The sequence below is a fragment of the Lactuca virosa genome, chromosome 1 (assembly GCF_052849685.1).
Source record: "Lactuca virosa cultivar CGN04683 chromosome 1, Lactuca_virosa_CGN04683_v6, whole genome shotgun sequence".
NCBI lineage: Eukaryota > Viridiplantae > Streptophyta > Magnoliopsida > Asterales > Asteraceae > Lactuca > Lactuca virosa.
Window position 1 is genome coordinate 103,479,203 of NC_136426.1, and position 22,794 is coordinate 103,501,996.

Below are 22,794 nucleotides of genomic sequence, written 5' to 3' on the forward strand. Positions count from 1 at the left end.
AAAAAGAAGAAGAAAAAAGAAATATATTATTTAATTTTCAAAGGGTCTCTCTCTCTCTCTCACTCTCTCTCATCAGTAAACCCACCCACCCACCTTTGTCTTTATCCCTCACCTCCAAAAACATTGAAACTCCATTACCACCGTAGAGCTCGACCACCAAAGCACCTCCGACATGGAACTACATAGTTAGCTAACCCCCCGAAATAAAAACCCACTATTGAATCTCGTCGGAGAGTTGTCGTTAGATTGCGAACCGGTTACAGGAATCGATACCACTGACAGTGATGGTAGTTTCCAATCATGTCTCAGGGGATGTTGAACAGTCGAGGTGACCGTTACGAGATGTGGCCGTCGGCGCTTCCGTAGCAGCTGAAGCTCTGGAATCCGAACACAAAGACTTCTGGTTTTGTTTCGTCTTCTTCAAAACCTATGGGCACACGAAACAATAAAAACTGGAAGGGGAAGAAAGGAAATGACAAACGAAATACATCTTTGGTTTCTCCATGCCCTGTTACTCCTTCTGTACTCCCTACACCAATTTTTTCTTCATCTCGAGAGGTTTTAGTTGACATGGCGAAAGAAGAATGGGGTGTTGATGGGTATGGATCGATGAAAGGGTTGATCAGACTTCGTTCTCCTGGAAATGACAAAGATGATGAAAAAGGTGGGTCAAGTGAAGGTGATATGGAGGAACATTTGGAGGTGGAGAGGAGATTAGACCATAATTTGAGCCGATTTGAGATGATTTATCCAAACTACGGTGGTGCTGATCTTATTGATTTGGATATTTATCCAATATCATACTTCACTTCTTCCACCTCCTTTATTATTCTCCCTGGCCCACAATTTCATCAACTTGAAAAGTTCAAGGTCACTCAAGCCCTTTTGGCAAGCAAACATGAAGATGGAAAGTCTGTGTGTGCACATGTCTTGGAGATGAAGTCACACATTGACAGGCTGAGAATGTTAGGTGTCGTTGCCTCGAGGAAGTTGGGTGTTGACTTGGTTCTTCAATCACTTCCTAAGTCATATAGTGAGTTCATTAGAGATTACTATATGACAGACCGCGACGTGACCCTTATTGATCTTACCTATTTGCTAATTGCTGCTGAATTAGAAATGATTTGGCGCACTGGTAATGCAAATTTGATTGGAAGATCTACTTCCCAAACTTCCATGGACATTGACAATGGAAACATTGGAAGTCCAGAAAAGTCTTCTCTTCCCGATGGAAAGGGATCGGCCATGGTCAAACCGTTTGACCAAATGGTAGAGAGAAGGCTAAGTCTGAGATTGTCCCGTGTGCTATTCCGAAAGAGTCTGTTTGTTTCTACTGCCAAGAGAAGGGGCATTGGATGCGAAGCTGCTGTATCTACCTGAAGGACCACAAGGATGGTAAAGTCAAAAGTGTTTGACTCTGCTTCAGGTAATTCCACTATCTAACTCTATTAAGTTCTTATTTGTAGATTCTTAATACATGATGTGATAAGATTACATTTTTATGTTTTGTAGGATCGAAGAAAAGAAAGGAAGCTTAAAGGAAGAGTCAGCCGAGTCTGATCGCGAAGAGATGGATTTCGATCGCATGGTTCGATGATCAAGATTTTTGAGCCACTACTTAGGAGTTATGATAGATTGCTTAGAAATATGTAGTAACATAGTCTTCATTTGTAATTGCATTGTAAGGAAAGGTTTTCCGCATTTTATAAATAAAGAATAAAATTTTGATTTTGTCTTATTTTATATCTCCTTGCAATGGCATTTGTGAAAATTGGTGTTTATATATTTTTAACAATATGGATTTGATTCTTTCGTTTGTGGTAGTGTCTAAAATTTACCAAATAAGGAAAGATTCTCATCACCCAAGTTTCAATTGAACAAAAACTTGGAATCATGCAACTTGTATTGTATGATGAATGAGAACCTTCATCTTTGGGAAATTAATACTGATTCCTTGTTCACATATAGATGTGAGTCAAGTAAAGCACTAGGGGATCTAGTACACTTGGTTGTGCACTGGTCAGGTCCACCACAAATATCGATAAGACTATTCGTCATGATTTACTAAAAGTTTAGTAAATATTGTTATGCTTACAAGTTTAAGTGTAATTCTGGAACATTGGAAAAGTTTCAATGTATAGCAGAACGAATAAGAAGAATAAATTAGGCAGAAAAATAAAAGTTTCTCCAAACTGAAAAGTAGGGAGAGTACTTTAGCATCATGTTTTATGATCATATTAATGATTATGAAAGTCATAGCACAATTGATCCTCTAAGGACATCTTAGTGCATTTGTATGACTAAGAAGAGGAATCGTGAATTGTTGAAATGGTTAAATCAATTAAGGTGAGTCATACTTCGTTCCAAAATCGAGTCTTAGAGTTATTCTCCAAGATTATGACTTGAGTGACATATCTTAAGTAGGTTATAACACATTCAAATCGGTAGTTGCGATGTTTTGGATAAAACAAAGACCAATTATATGAAGTGTTATTCTTGATAAGAATCCGCACTAACTCTTGAATATTTGTTTGTCAAGGAATGTTTCCTGACAAGAGAATCTTATATGTCAAGAGGACAGTGGGAGTCTTAAAGATCTTGAATAGTTTCAAGAACTAATCAAGAATAAAACCTATTGTTTATCACTAGCAGACGACTTGAGGTTTGTAACCTATGGTGTTGACATATTCTTGTTTTTGTGCCATTCCAGTTAAATTTGACTATACATGTGAGTTCTATGAGTTCTCAGTTGTTTGCATAAGGCAATGCACCTTGATCAGTGAAAGTTCATTGATCAGTAAGGGTGAACTGCTAAGCAACTTGGAAAACATGGTAGGCCCTTGTGCTGCCAAGTGGCTAGAAATTAAGATTGAACAAGTTCAGTCCATATGAGTTTGAATTTGTCATAGACATTGTCTTATGATAATGGTTGGAAATGACAGATTCACATGGATAGGAACACATACACCATAAAATCTAAGTGACAAAAGTTTCTCTCCATTTCATGAAAATGAGTGTGAGGAAACACTTTCACTAAGAAGATTTTGAGAAGATAGCAGTTGTGTTAATTGCATTCTCAAATTCGATTATGATTACGGCATCCCTCTTCATAATTCGAATTGTGAGAAATAACAAAAGGTCTAAACATTTGAGACTTATTGTTGTAAGTTCTAAAATTGTTTAGACACACATGTGAGCTATCCAAGGAAAAGGTGTATGAGTTTGAGAAGCCTAGATAAAGTCTTATCGAAGCATCTTGTATCAGTAATCTAAACTTTGGTAAGAAAGTCAACAAGTATTGATTTCTAGAAATCCAACTTATTTCTGCCTTTCTGGGTACATGTCAAAGCTAGTGGGAGCATAAGTGTTATGCTAATAAGATTGTAATTATTATGCTAGTGGGAGCACAATCATTATGTTAAGTGTTGCGAGTTAGCAATGTTAATTATAGAAAACACAAGTTTCAATTCACAAAGTTGCAGAGTTTGAAAAGTTGTTTTGCTATAATTAAGGGAGAGAATACTTATACTTTATTTCGAATCTAAAAGCTTAGATTGTGAGATTTTAATCAAATTTAGTTAAGGATATATATGAATGTTATGTTGGAATGGTTCAACATAAGGAAATTCTATATATGAAATTATTATAGCAAGAGACTGGTAAAGTATCATGTTTTTATGTAAGACATTATGAATCGTATCCTATATGCTTCGGGTATAGGATCGATTGCATATGCTATAATATTCTCGTGTTCTAATTTTCCAAATTCCTAGGGCATTAAGAGGGAAAAAGGACTAGAACCGGATATGACTAAAGTGGTTAAACAACTGTCAAGGACAATCTAAGGTTCACTAAGGATTGGTTGCTTAAGGACAGTTGGAATTATAGTAATGAATGGACTGTATTGACATTATTATGAATAGACAAGATTCTACTAATAATGAGTTGTCATATGACAAATATGGAAATGTTTCCATAATGGGAGTTGGATATTAAGAATCTATGAGAAAGTTAGAAACTTTTATGCAAGAAGGATGTTCAAAGGAATGTACTTTGAATGTGAGACTTCATTTCCGTGGAGTTGTCTTGTAACAATCTCCAATGGAATACTCTGTAATATCGTTGGCAAAGTCTCTGTGACTTTGGTACCTCGACATTACAAAAGGTACATTGCATGATAGTTAAGAATATAACACATTCTACTAGTGACAAGAATTGGTATTCCTACACTAGTAATTAGAATTTGGAGTTGTGAAATGAGTTTCATTGAAGATGTATTCAATTGATCTATTTCACAAAGAAAGTACCACAGGTAAACATAGTGTGAATGCTTGGAGCATGTGATAACTATTGTTTTTAATTCAAGTATAAAGTTGATAAATCGAAACATTATACAATGAATAATGTGTAATCAATATGGTGATTAAATAAAAAGTGTTTTATTTATATTCAAAAGGCTGATACCATATTAGATTCGATTATTCTTGTGTTTCACTTTGCATGTTTTGACTTCCCAAATAATAAAATTATTCAAACTATCCACAGTCGATCATACTTTGGAAGTAGGTATTGAAGCTAGACTGTCATGAATGGGTCTGTAGATTGTCTAAAGGTGTTTAGACATAGCACAAATTTGCTGCAATATTCATGAGTACTCCTGTAATAAGATTTGAGTATTGGACTAAACCCGCACTCATTTGAATCACTTCATGGATTTTATCACGAGTGATCATGAGACGATAATATCTTATATTCTTGAAAATGAGATATGAGTTGCAGTTTACAAGTCGGTTGCACATTGATGATATGTAAACGCACTAGTAACTCGGTGTTATAAAACGTATCATTGTGTGTGATTTGATGAGTAAATATAGAAAACACATGTGTCGAAGTTTATCCGTTCCTTTTACCCTAAGAGGGATAAAAGCAATATCTGTGGGCCCCTCGATGATTTGTGTGGGCCCCTCGATGATTTAGTGATGACAACTGTAACGCCCGTAGATCCGGGCTAGTCAATTTTTGATGGAAGATTATTTAGAAGAATTAATCTTAACCAAGTTGTAGTATATGTCTCAAGGTTTCTGGATATATAAAGAATGCCGAAATCCGAGTTATAACGAAGAAGTTATGACATGTCGAAGTTTTGCGACAAACCGGCACGGTGCCGAATGTCGTAAAAAGTGAGTTTTTGATAAACTACTTTTTAGCCTTAGTGATCTAAACGAAACTCGTAGTATTCGTTAAACCGAGAAGTTCGATAAAAAGAACGCCCAAATCTGACTTCGTATGAGGAAGTTATGATTTTTCGAAGTTTCAGTTTAGCAGTAGACAGCTAAAAACTCGAATTTTAGATCGAGTGATTTTTAGCCGACACGACCTAAACGAGAATCGAAGGTCTCGTCATTAGTAGCACAACGGTAAAAAGTCTGACGAAAACGGACGTCGGATGAAGAAGTTATGAAATTTTAACGGATTTCCTGTCCCGGTCTGTTAAAAATAATAATATAAAAATTAAAGTCAAAATTAGCCGACGAAGTCTAAACGAAAGTTGTAGAGCGTAATTTTACCTACGCGTGCATATAAAGAACGCCAAAAACGGAGCTCGTATGCCAAAGTTATGGATTTTAGAAGTTTTGGCGCGAAAACCGAGAAATTTCGCATAGGTGGCTTCGGCCACGTCACCTTCGCTGAATGAGTGCCACGTGTCCGAAATTGGTGAGTCATGCGAGCCACGTGTCGCCTTCCCTCGCACTAACAGTAGACGCGTGTCGCACAGGTGTCCGAAGAAGCCACGTGATCCTCGTATGCAACCCACGTGATCCGACCCGCATGTAGGCTTCTGATTCGACCGAGGAGGAGGCCCAATCCGAAGCAAGCATCTGTCCGAACCGAGGCTGCTGACCAATCTGAAGCTCGCAGCTGGTCCGAGCCTCGCACCGCCTTATCCTCCGAACCTCGCAGACTGCGACGCGTGTCTGCTTCTCGCTGCTTCGGGTCCGAACCTCGGCCCTATATATAGAAGGCTTGCGAGCCTTCCCGGATACTTTTGGAAAATTGGCAATTTTGGCCCCTTTTTCAATATTTTGGCTATTTTCACATCCCCCGATGCCCCGAGATCATTTCCAACGCCCGAAACATGTCCCGGAGTGCCTGAGAAGCCCGAGAAATTTTTTTTTTTGTTACGAAGCCCGACCCTCGCAGAACCCGGTTTCTCAATAAAACTCCCGGTTTTATTAGAAACGATCGTTTTAGGAAACGAATTGCTGCCCGATTTTCATTAAATCAGGTGAGTGTATAGTCACTTCACCTTACACATAGATATGAAGTATTTACCTTAAAATACGTGCTATGTGTAAATATATTAATTTTTTATTTGAGGTGACTGTTGAATTGATGTTTTATACAAGTTTTAAACTGTATATATATTTTTATCTACAAATATGTTGGGTAAAACATGGATAGATGAATTAGATGATGTGTGATGAAATAAAAGTGATGAGAGGTATCGATGTTTAAGATGATCTAGTCATCTAGCAGAGTATAGACAAATACCACAGACTATTTTAGATAGCCCAGTGGAACGTTAGTAGACTTGTAATCGGTACGTATGTTTGAACTATATGTTCATTAGGTATTTTTGAACTATGTTTTCATCCATTAGTTCTTCCTTTTGACACTATTACGTGTCGGGGTACGGGAGCGTACGGGAGTACTTTATCGGTATTTTCCCTATACTTTTATTTGGAAGAGCTTTGGATCCTTTGTTCTTTTATGAAGTGATCGGACGAGCTTCATGAGTTAGTGATATAGATCATGAGTTAAATAGTGGGTGTGTGATGAAAAGTGAGTTGGATAGATGAGATGATCAGTGATATAGATCATGAGTTGAAAGTGAGTGGTGAAATATGGGAAAAGCTTTTACCCAAATGTTGGCATGAGTGGTGCAATATGAGAAAAGCCCTTACCCAACGTTGACCCCCGTCATTCAGCAGAGTAGGGATGACAACCATGGACTGTTCTAGACGGTCTGTGGAACACTAGAAGGCTCGCAACCTGTAGGTGTTAATGGACTTGAGTGTTCATTCGCTGTACTCTAAGACCCCCGTCATTCAGCAGAGTATGGATGACAACCATGGACTGTTTTGACGGTCTGTGGAACACTAGCAGGCTCGTACATGTAGGTGTTAATGGACTTAAGTGTTCATTCGTTGTACTCTATTCCCCTCATGAGTGCCTTTAGGGCATGTAAGGCTGGGGAAACCCCTTAAGTATGTTCATCAGCTGTATGGAGAACCCATTGACATGTATTACGGGGGGGGGGGGGGGACTCCCGTGGGAAATACCGTCGATAAATAAGAGCTATGGACTTAGTATATGGAAAACCCATTGACATGTATTGCGTGGGGGGGGGGGGGAACTCCCGTGGGAAATACCGTCGATGAATAAGAGCTATGGACTAGCACATGGCGACGATGTGAATTCGTGCCTATTTGACATAAATTGCTGAAGGAAAGCAATGTTGTCACCTTGTTGGTTGTTTTATGTTAGGATGTCTTGTTTGACATAACTTGCTGAGGGAAAGCAATGTTGTCACCCCGATGTTTGTTTTATTTGACATAACTTGCTGAGGAACCCCCAAAGCAATGTTGTCACCCCTAGTGATAATCCTTAGGCTAGGTCCCTTATGATAGTTGTTTTAGGGACGTAAAGTGAGGATAATAGGAATGGGTAATTAGGGTTATTTTGGTTGATGGAATTAATAAATTTATTGTTGATTGAGAACTTAATAAGTTTATTATTTATTGTGGGTTGAAAACCCTATATGCTCACCAGGCTCCCAAGCCTGACCCACTCAGTTTAATTGTATCACAGGTATCGATACGAAGTTGCTTTACACTGAGAGATTAAAAGAGAAGTAGATCACTAATGTAAATGAATGTAAGTTTTGTTTATGCTTATGTTTTTGTATTGACAATGACATCCCAATGGTTTAAGTGAATAAAATACATTTCTTCGGAAATAATTTGATAACATATTTATCATGTTTTTCTGGGAACAAATTCCGCAACACTTTTAATCAAATGATTACTCTGAAATTATTTTAAAAGCATAAATTAAATCGGTCTTTTCTAGCCGTGAAATTGGGGATGTCACAGCAACCCTAAGCGCTTGGCCAAGCATGGACTGATTTGATTTGTTCAATTAGTCGGTCGTCATAAATCGGAAATCGGGAAACAACACATGGACAGAGAGAATGATTATAATCCATGTCTCATGTCCATACGATATCTAGAATGGAGGAATATATGATCCCTTATCTAATGAACGCCTTACTAATAAGATCAGAGTTCGACAATGGTCTTTTTGAGAGCTACGATTACTAATCGGATTTTGAAGTCGTACTTGCAATAATAGTTATTAGACTTATCCAAGTGGGAGACTATTGGATTAGGTGTCTAAGCCCATAACTATAATTGATATGTACTTGACCCAATACAAGCATGGTCCATTTGGGTTGTAACACTCTGGAACAATTTGATAGGATGGATATTTGAGAAAGAGGTTAATGTGTTGTATTAATATATTATAAGTATAATATATTATTTGAGAAATCATATTATTTAATTAGTATTGATCAAAAATTAATTTGGAATTAATTTAGTGATCAAAAGAGACTAATTAAATTAACGGAGACTGATTGTGTAAATCAGTGATATATATATATATATATATATATATATATATATATAGTTTGGGCTAATGATCCATATTGATTAGTAATGGACTAAGTTCATGTAAGACTCCATGAAGAGTTAGTCCAAAGAGCTTATCATTAGGATTATTGGATTAAGGCCCAAGGAAGTGGATTAGGGTTTAACTCTTGGATTCTACACTATATAAATGTAACCCCTAAGCCAAAAATCATGCACTAGTGATTCCAAGAAGCTCTTGATGATTTTTGTGTCTCCAAACCTCTCTCTCAAGTTCCCCCTCTTGTTCTTGGTTTGTTATAAGACATTTGATGCATCACACTTGAGGTGCTAGGCTCTTGAAAGACCAACTCCTACAAGCTACAATTAAGAGGTATTCTTATAACTTACTTTTATGTTTCAATTACCAATATTATATGCTAGTTGTAGGTTTCAAGCTTTGGAAATTTTGTTGCATGTATAACTAGAGAAAACTTAGATCCAAAGCTATTAGGGTTGTATGTACACCATAGGAATGTTATAGTACATAAAACCCAACAATTTTGTCTTATTTAAAAAAAAAGAAAAAAGAAATATATTATTTAATTTTCAAAGGGTCTCTCTCTCTCTCTATTTCTCTCTCCCTCTCTCTCTCTCTCTCACTCACTCTCTCGCCAGTAAACCCACCCACCCACCTTTGTCTTTATCCCTCACCTCCAAAAACATTGAAACTCCATTACCACCGTAGAGCTCGACCACCAAAGCACCTCCGACATGGAACTACACAGTTAGCTAACCCCCCGAAATAAAAACCCACTATTGAATCTCGTCGGAGAGTTGTCGTTGGATTGCGAATCGGTTATAGGAATCGATACCACTGGCAGTGGTGGTAGTTTCCAATCATGTCTCAGGGGATGTTGAACAGTCGAGGTGACCGTTTACGAGATGTGGCCGTCGACGCTACCGGAGCAGCTGAAGTTCCAGAATCCGAACACAAAGACTTCTGGTTTTGTTTCGTCTTCTTCAAAACCTATAGGCACACGAAACAACAAAAACTGGAAGGGGAAGAAAGGAAATGACAAACGAAATACATTTTTGGTTTCTCCATGCCCTGTTACTCCTTCTGTACTCTCTACACCAACTTTTTCTTCATCTCTAGAGGTTTTAGTTGACATGGCGAAAGAAGAATGGGGTGTTGATGGGTATGGATCGGTGAAAGGGTTGATCAGACTTCGTTCTCCTGGAAATGACGAAGATGATGGAAAAGGTGGGTCAAGTGAAGGTGATATGGAGGAACATTTAGAGGTGGAGAGGAGATTAGACCATAATTTGAGCATATTTGAGATGATTTATCCAAACTACGGTGGTGCTGATCTTATTGATTTGGATATATTAATCTAATTAAAAATGGATTTGTTATCTTATTGATTGGTTTAATTTTGGATCTATCTAATGTGATTGACAATGTATTTGCTAGAATGTTGGCTACTGATATGATATGAATTAGGGCAGATTAACAAAGTTGGGGGATTCTTGATTAGGGTAGTAGGTAAAGCTTTGATTTCTTCCATGAAATGTAGTTCTGGAAACACACACACACTTGCTTTCAATGGGAAACCGGGTTAGGGATGAATGAAGATGGGTATATGGGGTTGACTTTCTTCTTGAGAGAGAGAGAGAGAGAGAGAGAGAGAGAGAGAGAGACCATTTGAAAATTAAATAATAGTTTTTTTAAATAAGACAAAACATCATAAATGGTCACTGTGGTAATAAAATGACGAAAATGTCATTCGAATATAATAATCAAATAGTAGTTAACAACCAAAAGCTAATGAAGTTAGAAAAAATGACCAAACATTAAAAGTTTTGAAATCACAAGGACTATCTCTAGAATTTTTGATACTTAAGGACTAAACTTCAAAGAAAACACATGGACCAAAAATGATGTTTTTTTCTTTAATTATTTGTGGCAACATAATAAATATATTTTGTCATTTTCGTAAAAGCAGTAGTAAATTATTATTTATGCTACTTTTTTGGTTAAATTAAAAAAAATTATAAGCAATTTGCTAATGTCACATTCGTCAACTTCCTGTTTCAATTTAAATTGTTGTCTAGAGTAAAGTATTTGTAAAAGAAGAAAATTATATTCTAGAAAATATATATTAAAATCAATGTTTTAAAAAATCATGTTACCAATGCATATGATTAAGTAAGAGTCGGTATTACCTATAATAAAAGTTATTATACGCAATCAAAAATGTATTTTATTAAAATAGAGAATACTTTTTTTTTTTTACAAAAAGAGAACCTAGAACCAACTAAAAATCATCGGTTTCTTAAAGAAAAGATTAAAGACATATAAATGACACAAATAATCTTTTTGCTTGAATAAAAAATGAACCAATTAAAAACCAATGGATTTGTCGGTTTATCAAGTAATTGAAAACGGATAATGCTAAATTAAATGAAATCAGATATTTTTCAAATTCACCCCCTCTCTAGTCTCTACCTTACACTTGTAGTCTTCGTATTTCCCTATAAAATGCACATCCCGTGGGAGTAATAGCTCAAACCATCTTCTTACACAAATCAAGTTAAATCAACTCCTGTGAAAAGCGATCAGAATGGCCGGAATCATGGGCAAGATCGGAGACGCACTCCACATCGGAGGCGATAAGAAGGACGAGAACAAGAAGCACGAAGGTGAATATTCGTCTGACCACAAGAAACAGGAGGGAGACTATAAGTCTGACCACAAGCCGGAGAAAAAGGAAGGGATCGTTGATAAGATCAAGGACAAGATCACCGGAGATGGCGGGAGCAAGGTAGACAGCGGCGAAGGTCATGAGAAGAAGAAGAAGAAGGACAAGAAGAAGAAGAAGGAAGGCGACCACCACGACGGTGGCAGCAGCAGCAGCAGCGACAGCGATTAGATCACTATGATCGCTCATCCTCTTCGATCTCGAATCGGTATTCATATATATTCAGATCTTTTAATTTTCCCTTACACATATTCACTTCTCATTCACATAATCTTACTGACACGAATGATCTGCATATTTTTAAATCAATTTTCAAACTCCGCCTGTTTCTGCACAAAATTTGTGCAATAAGCATTTAAAGTAACGATCTAAGATGTCATAGTCTCATAGATCACTGGATCATATTTCAAGTTTTCTGAAGGTCGATTAAACCTCATCGTTCATTTTAACATATTTCAACGGTTTATTTTTCGCATTTTAGCAGATCCGTTCATTATTTCATAACAGATCTGTAAATGTAATGCTTGGAGATTTTTATAGCTGTACATGATTCATGAGATGGAGATTATAACTAATTAAATCGTTTTTTGTGTGATGTGTTTTTGCAGAGGAGGATGGAGTCATGTAGAAAGTGCTTTTTCTAGTCTGCTTTTTCGTTGAAATAAAATGTAATAAAAATACTAGAATTAGAAAAAAAAAAAAATCAGTCCTTGGATTGTTGCTTGATCCATGATCTATGGGTGTAATTGCTACTAAAAGATGGAATGAAGTTTTAACAGTTTGCGTTTACTTTATACATCTTTAATTGCCTTTGGAGTTTTGACTTGATACGAAGATATTTATACTAGGCGAATGCGTTGCGTGGGATATAAAAAAAAATTATATTAAAAATAACTAAATCATTATTATTAACAATTAAATAATAATTTCATAAAAAATATAAAAAATGATTTTTAGTATTGTTATTATCTTGAACTATATTATAAGAGATAAGGTTATATGATTAAAATAGAAAAAAAATTAATTTTTAAAAATAAATAAATCGTTATTGTTATCTATTAAATAATAAATTTCATATTAAATTAAAATGTTTATATTAAATATTGTCATTATGTAGAAAATACGATAATAGAGACATCTTTTTGTTTATATTAAATTTTATCATTCTGTACAACATATGATAATAGAGACAACCTTTTATCTTAAATAGTAAAAAAAATGTTTTGTATCATAAATATTACCATAATTATGTAGAACATATGATAATAGTGACGTCTTTTATAGGGTTAAAATTTTAAATTGTATTACATACAGGGTTGTAAAACTTGGCTAACACAACCAAATATTCGGCATGTTACTTAAACTCGGCCTCCAATGGAAGCGAGTTTGCCTAACTTAGCCAGAAGACACTCGGATCCTTATTAAACTCGATCCAAATCTAAAAAATACGGTCCAAAATCATTTTCGAAATTCTGAAATTTAATTGGTCACTTGTCGACAAAGACAATCTCACCACATAATACACTCAACGTCCTACAAAGTTAGATGCAAGGAAGAGCTCATGGCTTAGTCCCTTTAAAATATTTCACAACCTTTCCTATTTATAGACGAGAATACATTCTCTTGTTTACTCTCACGATCAATGTGGGATGAAGACATTTTAATTAAACTCATTTCTTTATTTGCCAATAATTTCATTTTGTTAAATAAAATATTAAATAATAAAAATAAAACGTTATCCAGAAAATTTATTGTTCAATGGTTCCATTTTTTAGTAATCTCGTAAGTTGCTATAAAAAATCAAGTTTTTATTGAATAACTTTTTGTTAAATCCTAAAATCATAAATTCAGTTAGGTACTTAATATATAAAGTTTGTTTATATGTATTTTCATGATTCAAAATGTCATTATAAAATGAATTCATTTATAAAATATAATCGAGTATATATTTCGTGCTTTTGAATCAAAGTGATTTTTCAAACAATTATAATTTTATGTTTAGGTAGATTTTTTTATATTTATATAACATTATGTGACTTATAATATTATTATAAACAATTTGAATAATCATGAGAGTTTCAAATGTATGTGGTGAAAGGAAAATACTTCATTTATCGGTCCAAATTGATCAAACTCGGACCGATTCAGCTTAATATACCAAACTACATAACGTTTTTTCTATTGAAACCCGGTTTGTATATATTTTGTGTTTTTGAATCAAATTTATTTTTCAAACAATTATAATTTTATGTTTAAGTAACTTATTTATAATATTATTAGAAACAATTTGAAAAATCATGCGAGTTTCAAATGTATGTGCTGAAAGGAAAATGCTTCCTTTATTGGTTTAAATTGATCAAACTCAGACCGATTCAACTCAATATACCAAACTACATAATGGTTTTTCAACTGAAACTCTGTTTGATGGACGGTTGCCAATAAAGACAATCTCACCAAAGAATACCCTCAACATCCTAAAAAGGTAGACATAAGGAAGTTCTCATGGTTTGGTCCCTTTGAAACATTTCACAACCTTTCCTATTTATAGAAGAGGAAACGTTCTCTTGTTTACTCTCACCATCGATGTGGGATGAAGACATTGTAATAAAACACACTTTCTTGTTTATAAAACATTATTCAACTTATTTAGTAAAACACCCTTTCTCTTGTTTACCCTTTCTTTATTGTTCAATAGTTCCATTTTTTTATAATCTCGTAAGTTGCTATCCAAAAAAGTAAGTTTTTATTGAATAACTTTTTGTTCAATTCTAAAATCATAAATTCAGTTAGGTACTTAATATATAAAGTTTGTTTATATGTATTTTCAAGATTCAAAAGTTCATTATAAAAAGAATTCATTTATAAAATATAATCTGCGTATATATTTCGTGCTTTTGATCAAATCGAATTTTCAAACAATTATAATTTTATGTTTAGATAGATGTTTTTTTATATTTATATAACATTATGTAACTTTTTTAAAATATCATTGGAAACAATTTGAAAAATCATGGGAGTTTCAAATGTATGTAGTGAAAGGAAAATGCTTCTTTTATGGTCCAAATAGATCAAACTCGGACCGATTCAATTAAATGTACCAAACTACATATTTTTTTTTCTAGTGAAACCCGGTTTGTATATATTTCGTGCTTTTGAATCAAAGTGATTTTTCAAACAGTTATAATTTTAGGTTTAGGTAGATGCTTTTTTTATATTTCTATAAAATTATGTAACTTATTTATAATATTATTAGAAATAATTTGAAAAATCATGGGAGTTTCAAATTTTTGTTGTGAAAGGAAAATGATTCATTTATCGGTCCAAATTGATCCAGCTCCGGTTCAACTCAATATACCCAACTACATAATTTTTTTTCTAACTGAAACACGGTTTAAACCTGAAAAAATTCGGTTCAAAACCATTTTTGGAATTCTAAAAGTTAACTGGACACTTGCCAATATAGACAATCTCACCAAATAATACCTTCAAAATCCTACAAAGGTAGGCATGAGGAAGTTCTCATGGTTTGGTCCCTTTGAAACATTTCACAACCTTTCCTATTTATAGAAGAGGAAACATTCTCTTGTTTACTCTCACCATCGATGTGGGATGAAGACATTGTAATAAAACACCCTTTCTTGTTTATAGAACATTATTTAACTTATTTATAATATTATTGTAAAGAAATTGAAAAATCATGGGAGTTTCAAATGAATGTGGTGAAAGGAAGTTAAACAATGGGGTTTCAAATGCATGAGATTCAAGAAAAAATGCTAGCTTTATAAGTATGTATGATTTAATCTGAAGATGTTAGTATGTATAAATAGACAAAATTGCAAAAATGGTCCCTGTCGTATGCAAAATTTTGGTGTTAGTCCAAACCCCGAGTTTTTTGGATTCATGGTCCTTTGGAGTGGTTTGTATGTAAAAATAGTCCATCTGAAAATTGAAATAACTAGAGTAAGTTACACGAATGATCCCTATGGTTTAGGGTAATTTGCACGTTTGGTCCCTAACTTATTTTTTTAACTCGGAAGGTCCATATTGTTTGTTTTTGTTACGTGTTTGGTCCCTACTGTTTGTTTTTGTTACGCGTTTGGTCCCTGTCTTAACTAAAAAGACTATTATTTAAATAGGGAAAAATGATGGGGTATGTAAGGTAAGGTGAGGGGGTGGGGTTGGGGGTGTGATTATTTAAATAAATTAAAAAATCAATGGCAAAATAGTGTTTTTAGGTAAGACGGGGACCAAACATGTAACAAAAACAAACTGTAGGGACCTTCCGAGTTAAAAAAATAAGTTAGGGACCAAACGTGTAAATTACCCTAAACCATAGGGACCATTCGTGTAATTTACTCAAATAACTATAATACCTTTGGGTATTTATTTTTCATTTTTTTAATTTAATATTTATTTATTTATTTTAACAATTAAAAAAATAATAGAGGGCCCATCTCTCTCTCTCTCTCTCTCTCTCTCAAAACATAAAAAAACGCACATGTGAAAAGGGGTTCGCAGAGGAAATGACACGCATCGTCTTCTTCATCTGTTTGGGGATTTGGAGGAACAAACTAATCGGAAGCGATGAGAAGTTCCGATGGTGGTCATTCAAATCGCGAGGAGGGACAGAGTCGTTGATCTCCGGCGACCCTCTCAGGCTTTAACTTGCATCATCTCCAGTTGAGAGCTAAGGGAACAGGTCTCCGTCTTCGTCTGTTTGGAGAAGCTGAAATCACGAATGGAAGGCTGCGATCAGGAATCTCCGATGGTGGAGTGTGGTTCTGCAGTAGTTAAGCAGTCACAAGGGGGGAAAGGCGGAGGCGACTATAATGGTGGAAAAGGGAAGAGCAGCCAGTTTTTCCGATGAGCTCCTTCTCGGCTGATAGCTCACTCATCGGAGCTGTGGCTTCAAATCACCAACAGTAGGCGGAGAGAGGAGGTGCTGGAGGTGACGGAGAACCAAGTGAGGATGGCTGGGGAGTTGTAACAGCTAGCTAGTTTAACGGTTCTTCTTCCTCTCACTTCATCGAAGCCAAAATCGAGGACCACTACAAACGAGGGGATGTTTTGAGTTGTTGATCGACAGGGAAGAATGAGGGAGGAAAGAGAGAATCTGAAACAGGGGAGACAACCTTGGTTCGCCGAATCCTTTCGTCGCCGGAGATGTACAACGAGAGAGAAAAGAGAGGTACAGAGTAGAGGAAGAGAGATTAACTGGTGGGTGCGTTTGGGGTTGTGCTCGACGGTAAAATGTCGGAGAAGAGGCGGAGGACAGCCGGTGGGTACAATCTAAAGGGCAGCAACGCTTTCTTTTCTTCGTTGCCCATCCGGTGAAACAAGGGAGAGAGAGAGAGAGATAGAGAGAGAGAGAGAGAGGTGGGCCCTCTATTATTTTTTTTAATTGTTAAAATAAATAAATAAATATTAAATTTAAAAAAAAAATGAAAGAAAAATGAAAAATAAATACCCCAATGGTATTATTGTCATTTCAATTTTCAGAGGGACTATTTTTACATACAAACCACTCCAAAAGGACCATGAATCCAAAAACTCGGGGTTTGGACTAAAACCCCAAAATTTTGCATACCATAGGGACCATTTTTACAATTTTATCGTACAAATACAATAAAGTTTTTAAAATATAAAATAAATTGCTTGATAATTACGATTTTTGTTGAACATTTGTTTGAGTTAACATTAGGTGTACATATTTGATATTTGGTATAATGGAATATAATAAAATGAAGAACTTAATGGTTCATTATAATTCATTCACTTGGCTTGAAAAATAAAGGAGAATTTTGTATATATCCTTCCTAAACGACTAAATATTGTATTTGTCCGGCTTAAACTTTAAATATCATATTTATCATTGTTAATGTTTTAAAATATCTAATTCATCCAAATCTATTTTTTTACCATTTTAAACTAAAAACAACACCAAATGGACAATAATACCCTGCATTAACAAATCATAGGTTAACTCATATGTGGTTTAATTCTGGTCGTCTTCCTCAAGCCGTCTTCCTCACAAACGTATGTACGATCGTCTCTTACCATTTTTCTTCTTGCCCCTCGCCACTTTCTTCCTGCAATCGTTTGTATGCATCAGGTTGTAATTTTATTTTTTTATTTGTTAATTGATTATTAAAGTTGTGATAAGAATTGTGGGCAACTTCGAATTTTAAAAGAAAGCGTGATCAGATTGTATCTGCTGTGTTTATCGTTTTTCAGATTATGAAAAACTTTTTCCCCAAGAAAAAGAAGGAAACTCCAAAACAAACAATAAAAATTTTGAATCTAAAGGTCAGTCACTTTGATTTCTGAGAATAGATGCTACTGTTATGGAAGTTTCACTCTTGAGTGCTGAAAAAAACAACAACAATTACCTTGTAAATGTTATGTGGAGTTTCGTTATCTTAATTTGGTCTTTATGTCTTTGTATCACCTATTGGTAGATCAATGTTACTTTCATTGGTTTTTCTTGGCTACATATTAATCCACAAGTAATACGTGAAGCTTACAAACTGATTAACATATTTGCAATGTGTAGAGGAATCAAGCACACAAGATGACAAGGGTTTCTTTCCAAAGCAATTCAATTTCCAAATCCCTGTGACCCTATCCCTTTACCAGTAATTGGGTTGTTTCTCTTTTCATCATTCGCTTCTTTTGGTCCTCGTGAACAGAAACATGTTAGCTATTATTATTACTTCGCTTCATCTTCCTGTTCATTTGAAGATTACTTGATGTTAATATCATTTTCCTTTTTTTATTACAGATTAGTTTCGAAGAGTTCAAGAATAAGCTTTTGGATCTAGGGTTTGTGCATTTTTCAAGAACCCAAAGAAATACGAGGAGTTAGGAGCTAAAATCTCAAAAGGTGCTCTATTTGTGGGGCCATCTGTAATTAGCATGTGATTTTGATATGTACCTAACGAAGGGGATAAAAGGACATGAAATTGTGAAATTAATACAGGGGCATCAAGAATTTGTTATTCCAAACACATATTTGTTTTGGATAAAGAAGGGGATATAAGGAAAATGGCATAAATACTTGGTGCTTATTACCCATGATGCAACAACGAAGCGTCGTCAACAAAAAAAGAAGACTGCAAGACGCCGACGATTGTGAGGAGGCAGACGACGGTTGTGAGGAAGACGACCAGAGTATTAAAACCTCGTGAATTACACCTGTGATTTGTAAAGGAAGGGTATTATCGTCTATTTGGTTGTTGTTTTTAGTTTTAATGATTTTAAAATGGTAAAAAGATTATTAAATAATAAAAAATATTAAAAAAATAAATTTGGATAAATTTGATATTTTAAAACATTAACAAGAATAAATATGATATTTAAAATTTAGATCGGACAAATACAATATTTAGTCGTTTAATAAGGGTATATACGAAATTCTCCCAAAAAATAATATAAATTATTTATATATATTTCTTATTAATCAATATAAACTTAGGTCCTGTAAAGTTAATAAATAAAGAAACATATTATTTTATAATAATAAACTTCAGCTAAATAATTTATTTGATTAAATATAAACCTAAATAGTATAAAATTATTAAAAAAAACTTATTATTTTATAATAGTAGACTTTAGTCGACAAATACATAAGATTAAATAAATTGAATATAAACATATTTTATTTGGTTCAAAAAAATATATATTTTACAAATTTTACAGATAGTTTAAAAAGAAATATCTAGGATCAAATTTTCTAATATAAAAAAACCAGATACAATATAATCTTGAAATATATAACTATATATAACAATATGTTTTTTTTTCTAATTTTTTTTAAATAAATATTTTATTGAAATTTGAATTTAAAAAAAAAATTAAGACTAGTCACTCTATGAATACAAATAATTTATATTTATAATTATAAATATATATCACTCCATTCCGAGAATGAATATGAAGGAGCATTCTTTTCCATATGATAACCAAACAAGATTTTTTTTATTTGGTCGTATAATTTTATTCTATTATCCATTCAATTAATGCATACCAAACGCTATCATAATTTTGTTTGTGTGTGTATAAACATGTGACTAATACTTTTGCACGTACATATTTAATCAAAAGGAGATAAAGTTAAATTGATATTGCGTGTTATTTTTGGAAGGGGATTCTTTTACAAGATCAAAAGATCAAAAGAGATCCAAGTTTTGTTACATCATAACTATAAAAATGTTTGTAAATAAGTGTTTATCAACTTCTTTATAAGGTTTTGATGAGTTTTGATTTTAATATATTTCTATTCAATTTCTATTTTTGATATTATTCTTCTAACATTTACATTTAAGAGTGAGATTGTTTGATATGTTTTTTATTGGGTTTGATAATATTGAGTCTGATTCAGCTTGATTCAAACTGTTTGATAATTTTTTTTGCCTCTGACTCATTCCTATACCCTCTTACTCGGTTTTGCATATAACATTTGTTGATTTAACTTTGACTTAATCAAATTTGATTCGGTCTTAGACTACCAAACATCCCCTAAACTTATATTCAACATCCCCTAAATTTATATTCACAAGATGCTTTATCTGGTTATAGACTTTCCTAAACCATTAAACTATGATTTTGGAAATTTATTTCCTTAAATATGAATTATTTAAAAACACATACGTATATTGGAAAATTAAATCAGAAGGGTAATCAAATGTTGACATTTGATCTTTTTTTTGTACGCAATATATCATCGAATTTGTTGTTTGTATTCACCATAACCCTTTTGTCTGACTATCACAGGTGATAGCCGGTCAAAATGGTTATGATGAATACAAACAACAAGTTCGATGGTATACCGCGTACAAAAAAAAATCGAAATGGACCAAATGTGAACAAAATCAACAGTTGGTTACGCTCATGAATCATTTTCCCTTAAACCACAAAGCTTCTATTTTTCTTGGTGTCGGTACTATTTGTTCTTGGTTTCGATATTGTCACAAGGTCGCTCACAATTGATCATTATTTATGAGAAATAACTTGTTCACCCTTGGTATTGTTTGTTATTGTGGAATCTTTATAATGAGAAATGATGTTCTAGCTTTTTTTTGTTAATAAACATAATATTACGAATAAATTATTTTTACAAAGAATTTACTCACGATAAATAAGTTGTTCACCCTTGGTATTGTTTGTTATTGTGGAATCTTTAGAATGAGAAATGATGTTCTGACTTTTTTTTTAATAAGCATAATATTATGAATAAGTGAGAAGATACTACTAAAGCCTAACCGTATGATGATATAATACTGAGCAAGTTATTTTTAAGCCATTTCTAAAAGAAGAGGAACACCGTCAAAATCAGTAGGAGCAATTAAATATAAATAATCGAAGTAAACTATATAAATGTTATACATGGGTAGATTGGTCATTCATAAAAAATCAACAAGTCAAAAATTAGATTTAACAGCGGAAAGACCAATTATGCTACATTTAGAAACCACAAAGACCACTGGTGTAACCCAATGAAGGTTATCGTGAACTTGATATTTTTTGAAAACTATAAAGACCATTTATTAAATTTTGTCTAACTATTGAAAAAAATATACGATGAAATAATAAAAGTGAAAAAGACTCAGAAGGGTAACCAATGTGATAACCGGTTAAAAGGGTTACGACGAACACAAACAACAAATTCGATGATATATTGCGTAAAAAACAAAAAATGGACCAAATGTGAACAAAATCAATAGTTGGTTATCCTCCAAATTTATTTTCTAAGTATATTTGACATAATTGATTTTAATGGCTGGTCTATATTTTTAGTTTAAACTATAATGTTGTTTAAACTATAATAACATTAGTTAAAGTAAAAAGTATACTACAACGCAATAGTTTTTTTTAGAATATTATTACTTAAAATATATGTCAAATGTCAATGTCTACATAGCAATATCAATATCATGCCATCATTCATGTAGGGTTCGCAACTCGAGTGGACGTATCACATATGTGATCTTAACCGATAATTTTGTATCGGTTTCGTACGGATTCATTGTTCACCCAATCTTTTTCGTATAAATATAATAACAAATCTGCACAAATGCTCACTGTGGTTTGCTCAAAATTGTCACTTTAGTCCAAAAAGGTTTGGACTAGGATGAGAAGTCCAAAGTTTTTATTTTGTTACTTGTTTGGTCCAATTTGTTTTGATTTTTTTTTATTAAGATGGATTTGTCCCTGTTAATATGATTTTCTTTTTTTCTTATTTATTTTTCTGATTTTATATTTAAAAAAATAAAAAATAAAAATAAATCACACACACACACTCTCTCTTATTTGTTTTTATTTTTCTGATTTTAGATTTAAAAAAATAAAAAATAAAAATAAAATATCTCTCTCTTCTCTTCTCTCTCTCTATCTCTCTTTCTCTCTCTCTTTCTCTCTCTCGTACATCTTCTCATCCATCTTCAACCTTCAACAAACCTCATCACCAAAATCACCTTTAATCTCATTCCACCTCACCAAAACTTCTGAAACATCCTAAAAATACAACCCAAAAATTTTTGTTTGAAAACTTTACTAAACCATAATATCAAATATTAAAAGTTAAATCCATGGATCATATGTCTCAAAATGTCATAATAAATTTATCAAATCGAAACTAGTGTCAAGATCATATCAAAATATCAAAGTCTAACTCCCAGGCTAAAACTGTGGTGTGTGCCATGCCATCATCTCGAGCCCTTCCCTTTGCTAGCTGAAGTACCTGAAACCAAAACTGAAACTGCAAGCACGAAGCTTAGTGAGCTCCCCCAAACTACACATATCATACAATAACATATAAAGCAACTACTGGGCCTTGCCCACTGCATCGGACCGAAGTCCGGAAGCTGCATCGGACTGAAATTCGGAACTAACCAGGGCCTTGCCCTCTGCATCGGACCGAAGTCCGGAACTAACCACATCGGACCGAAGTCCGGAAACTGCATCGGACTCGTCGAGCAGTCCACTTAAACCCCGCGGTCCAGCTCGCACCTACTCGACGAGTTAGGGCTACCAACTCGTCGAGTAGCTCTTATAAAATGAACATTTAGAGAATTACTTTCGTACCAGGAATGGGGCGTTACAATTCTCCCCCACTTGTCTTAGACTTCGTCCTCGAAGTCTGCTGAATCTGAAAACAACTCCGGGTAGTGCTCCCTCATCTCTTCCTCGGGCTCCCACGTCCACTCCGAACCCTTGCGGTGCTGCCACTGCACCTTAACTAACTCTACTGACTTGTTGCTCAGCTTTTTCACCTTGCGATCTAGAATCGCCACTGGTCTCTCGATATAGTTCAGGATATCGTCAACCTGAATGTCCTCCAG

The 22,794-nt window shown here is 34.2% G+C and overlaps 1 protein-coding gene across 1 annotated transcript; it reads left to right on the forward strand.

Moving 5' to 3' along the window:
- The first annotated feature begins 11,245 nt into the window (after window positions 1-11,245).
- LOC145154405 (dehydrin family protein) lies at window positions 11,246-12,244 on the forward strand. Its single transcript, XM_079075538.1, has 2 exons — window positions 11,246-11,663; window positions 12,064-12,244. Exon 1 carries the CDS (start codon window positions 11,318-11,320, stop codon window positions 11,624-11,626), a length of 309 nt encoding a protein of 102 aa, XP_078931664.1. The 5' UTR covers window positions 11,246-11,317; the 3' UTR covers window positions 11,627-11,663; window positions 12,064-12,244.
- Window positions 12,245-22,794: the final 10,550 nt, after the last annotated feature.

What these genes read in the sequence shown, in the direction of transcription:
- LOC145154405 (XM_079075538.1), top strand. Translation starts at nt 11,318, where the DNA reads ATGGCCGGAATCATGGGCAAGATCGGAGACGCACTCCACATCGGAGGC.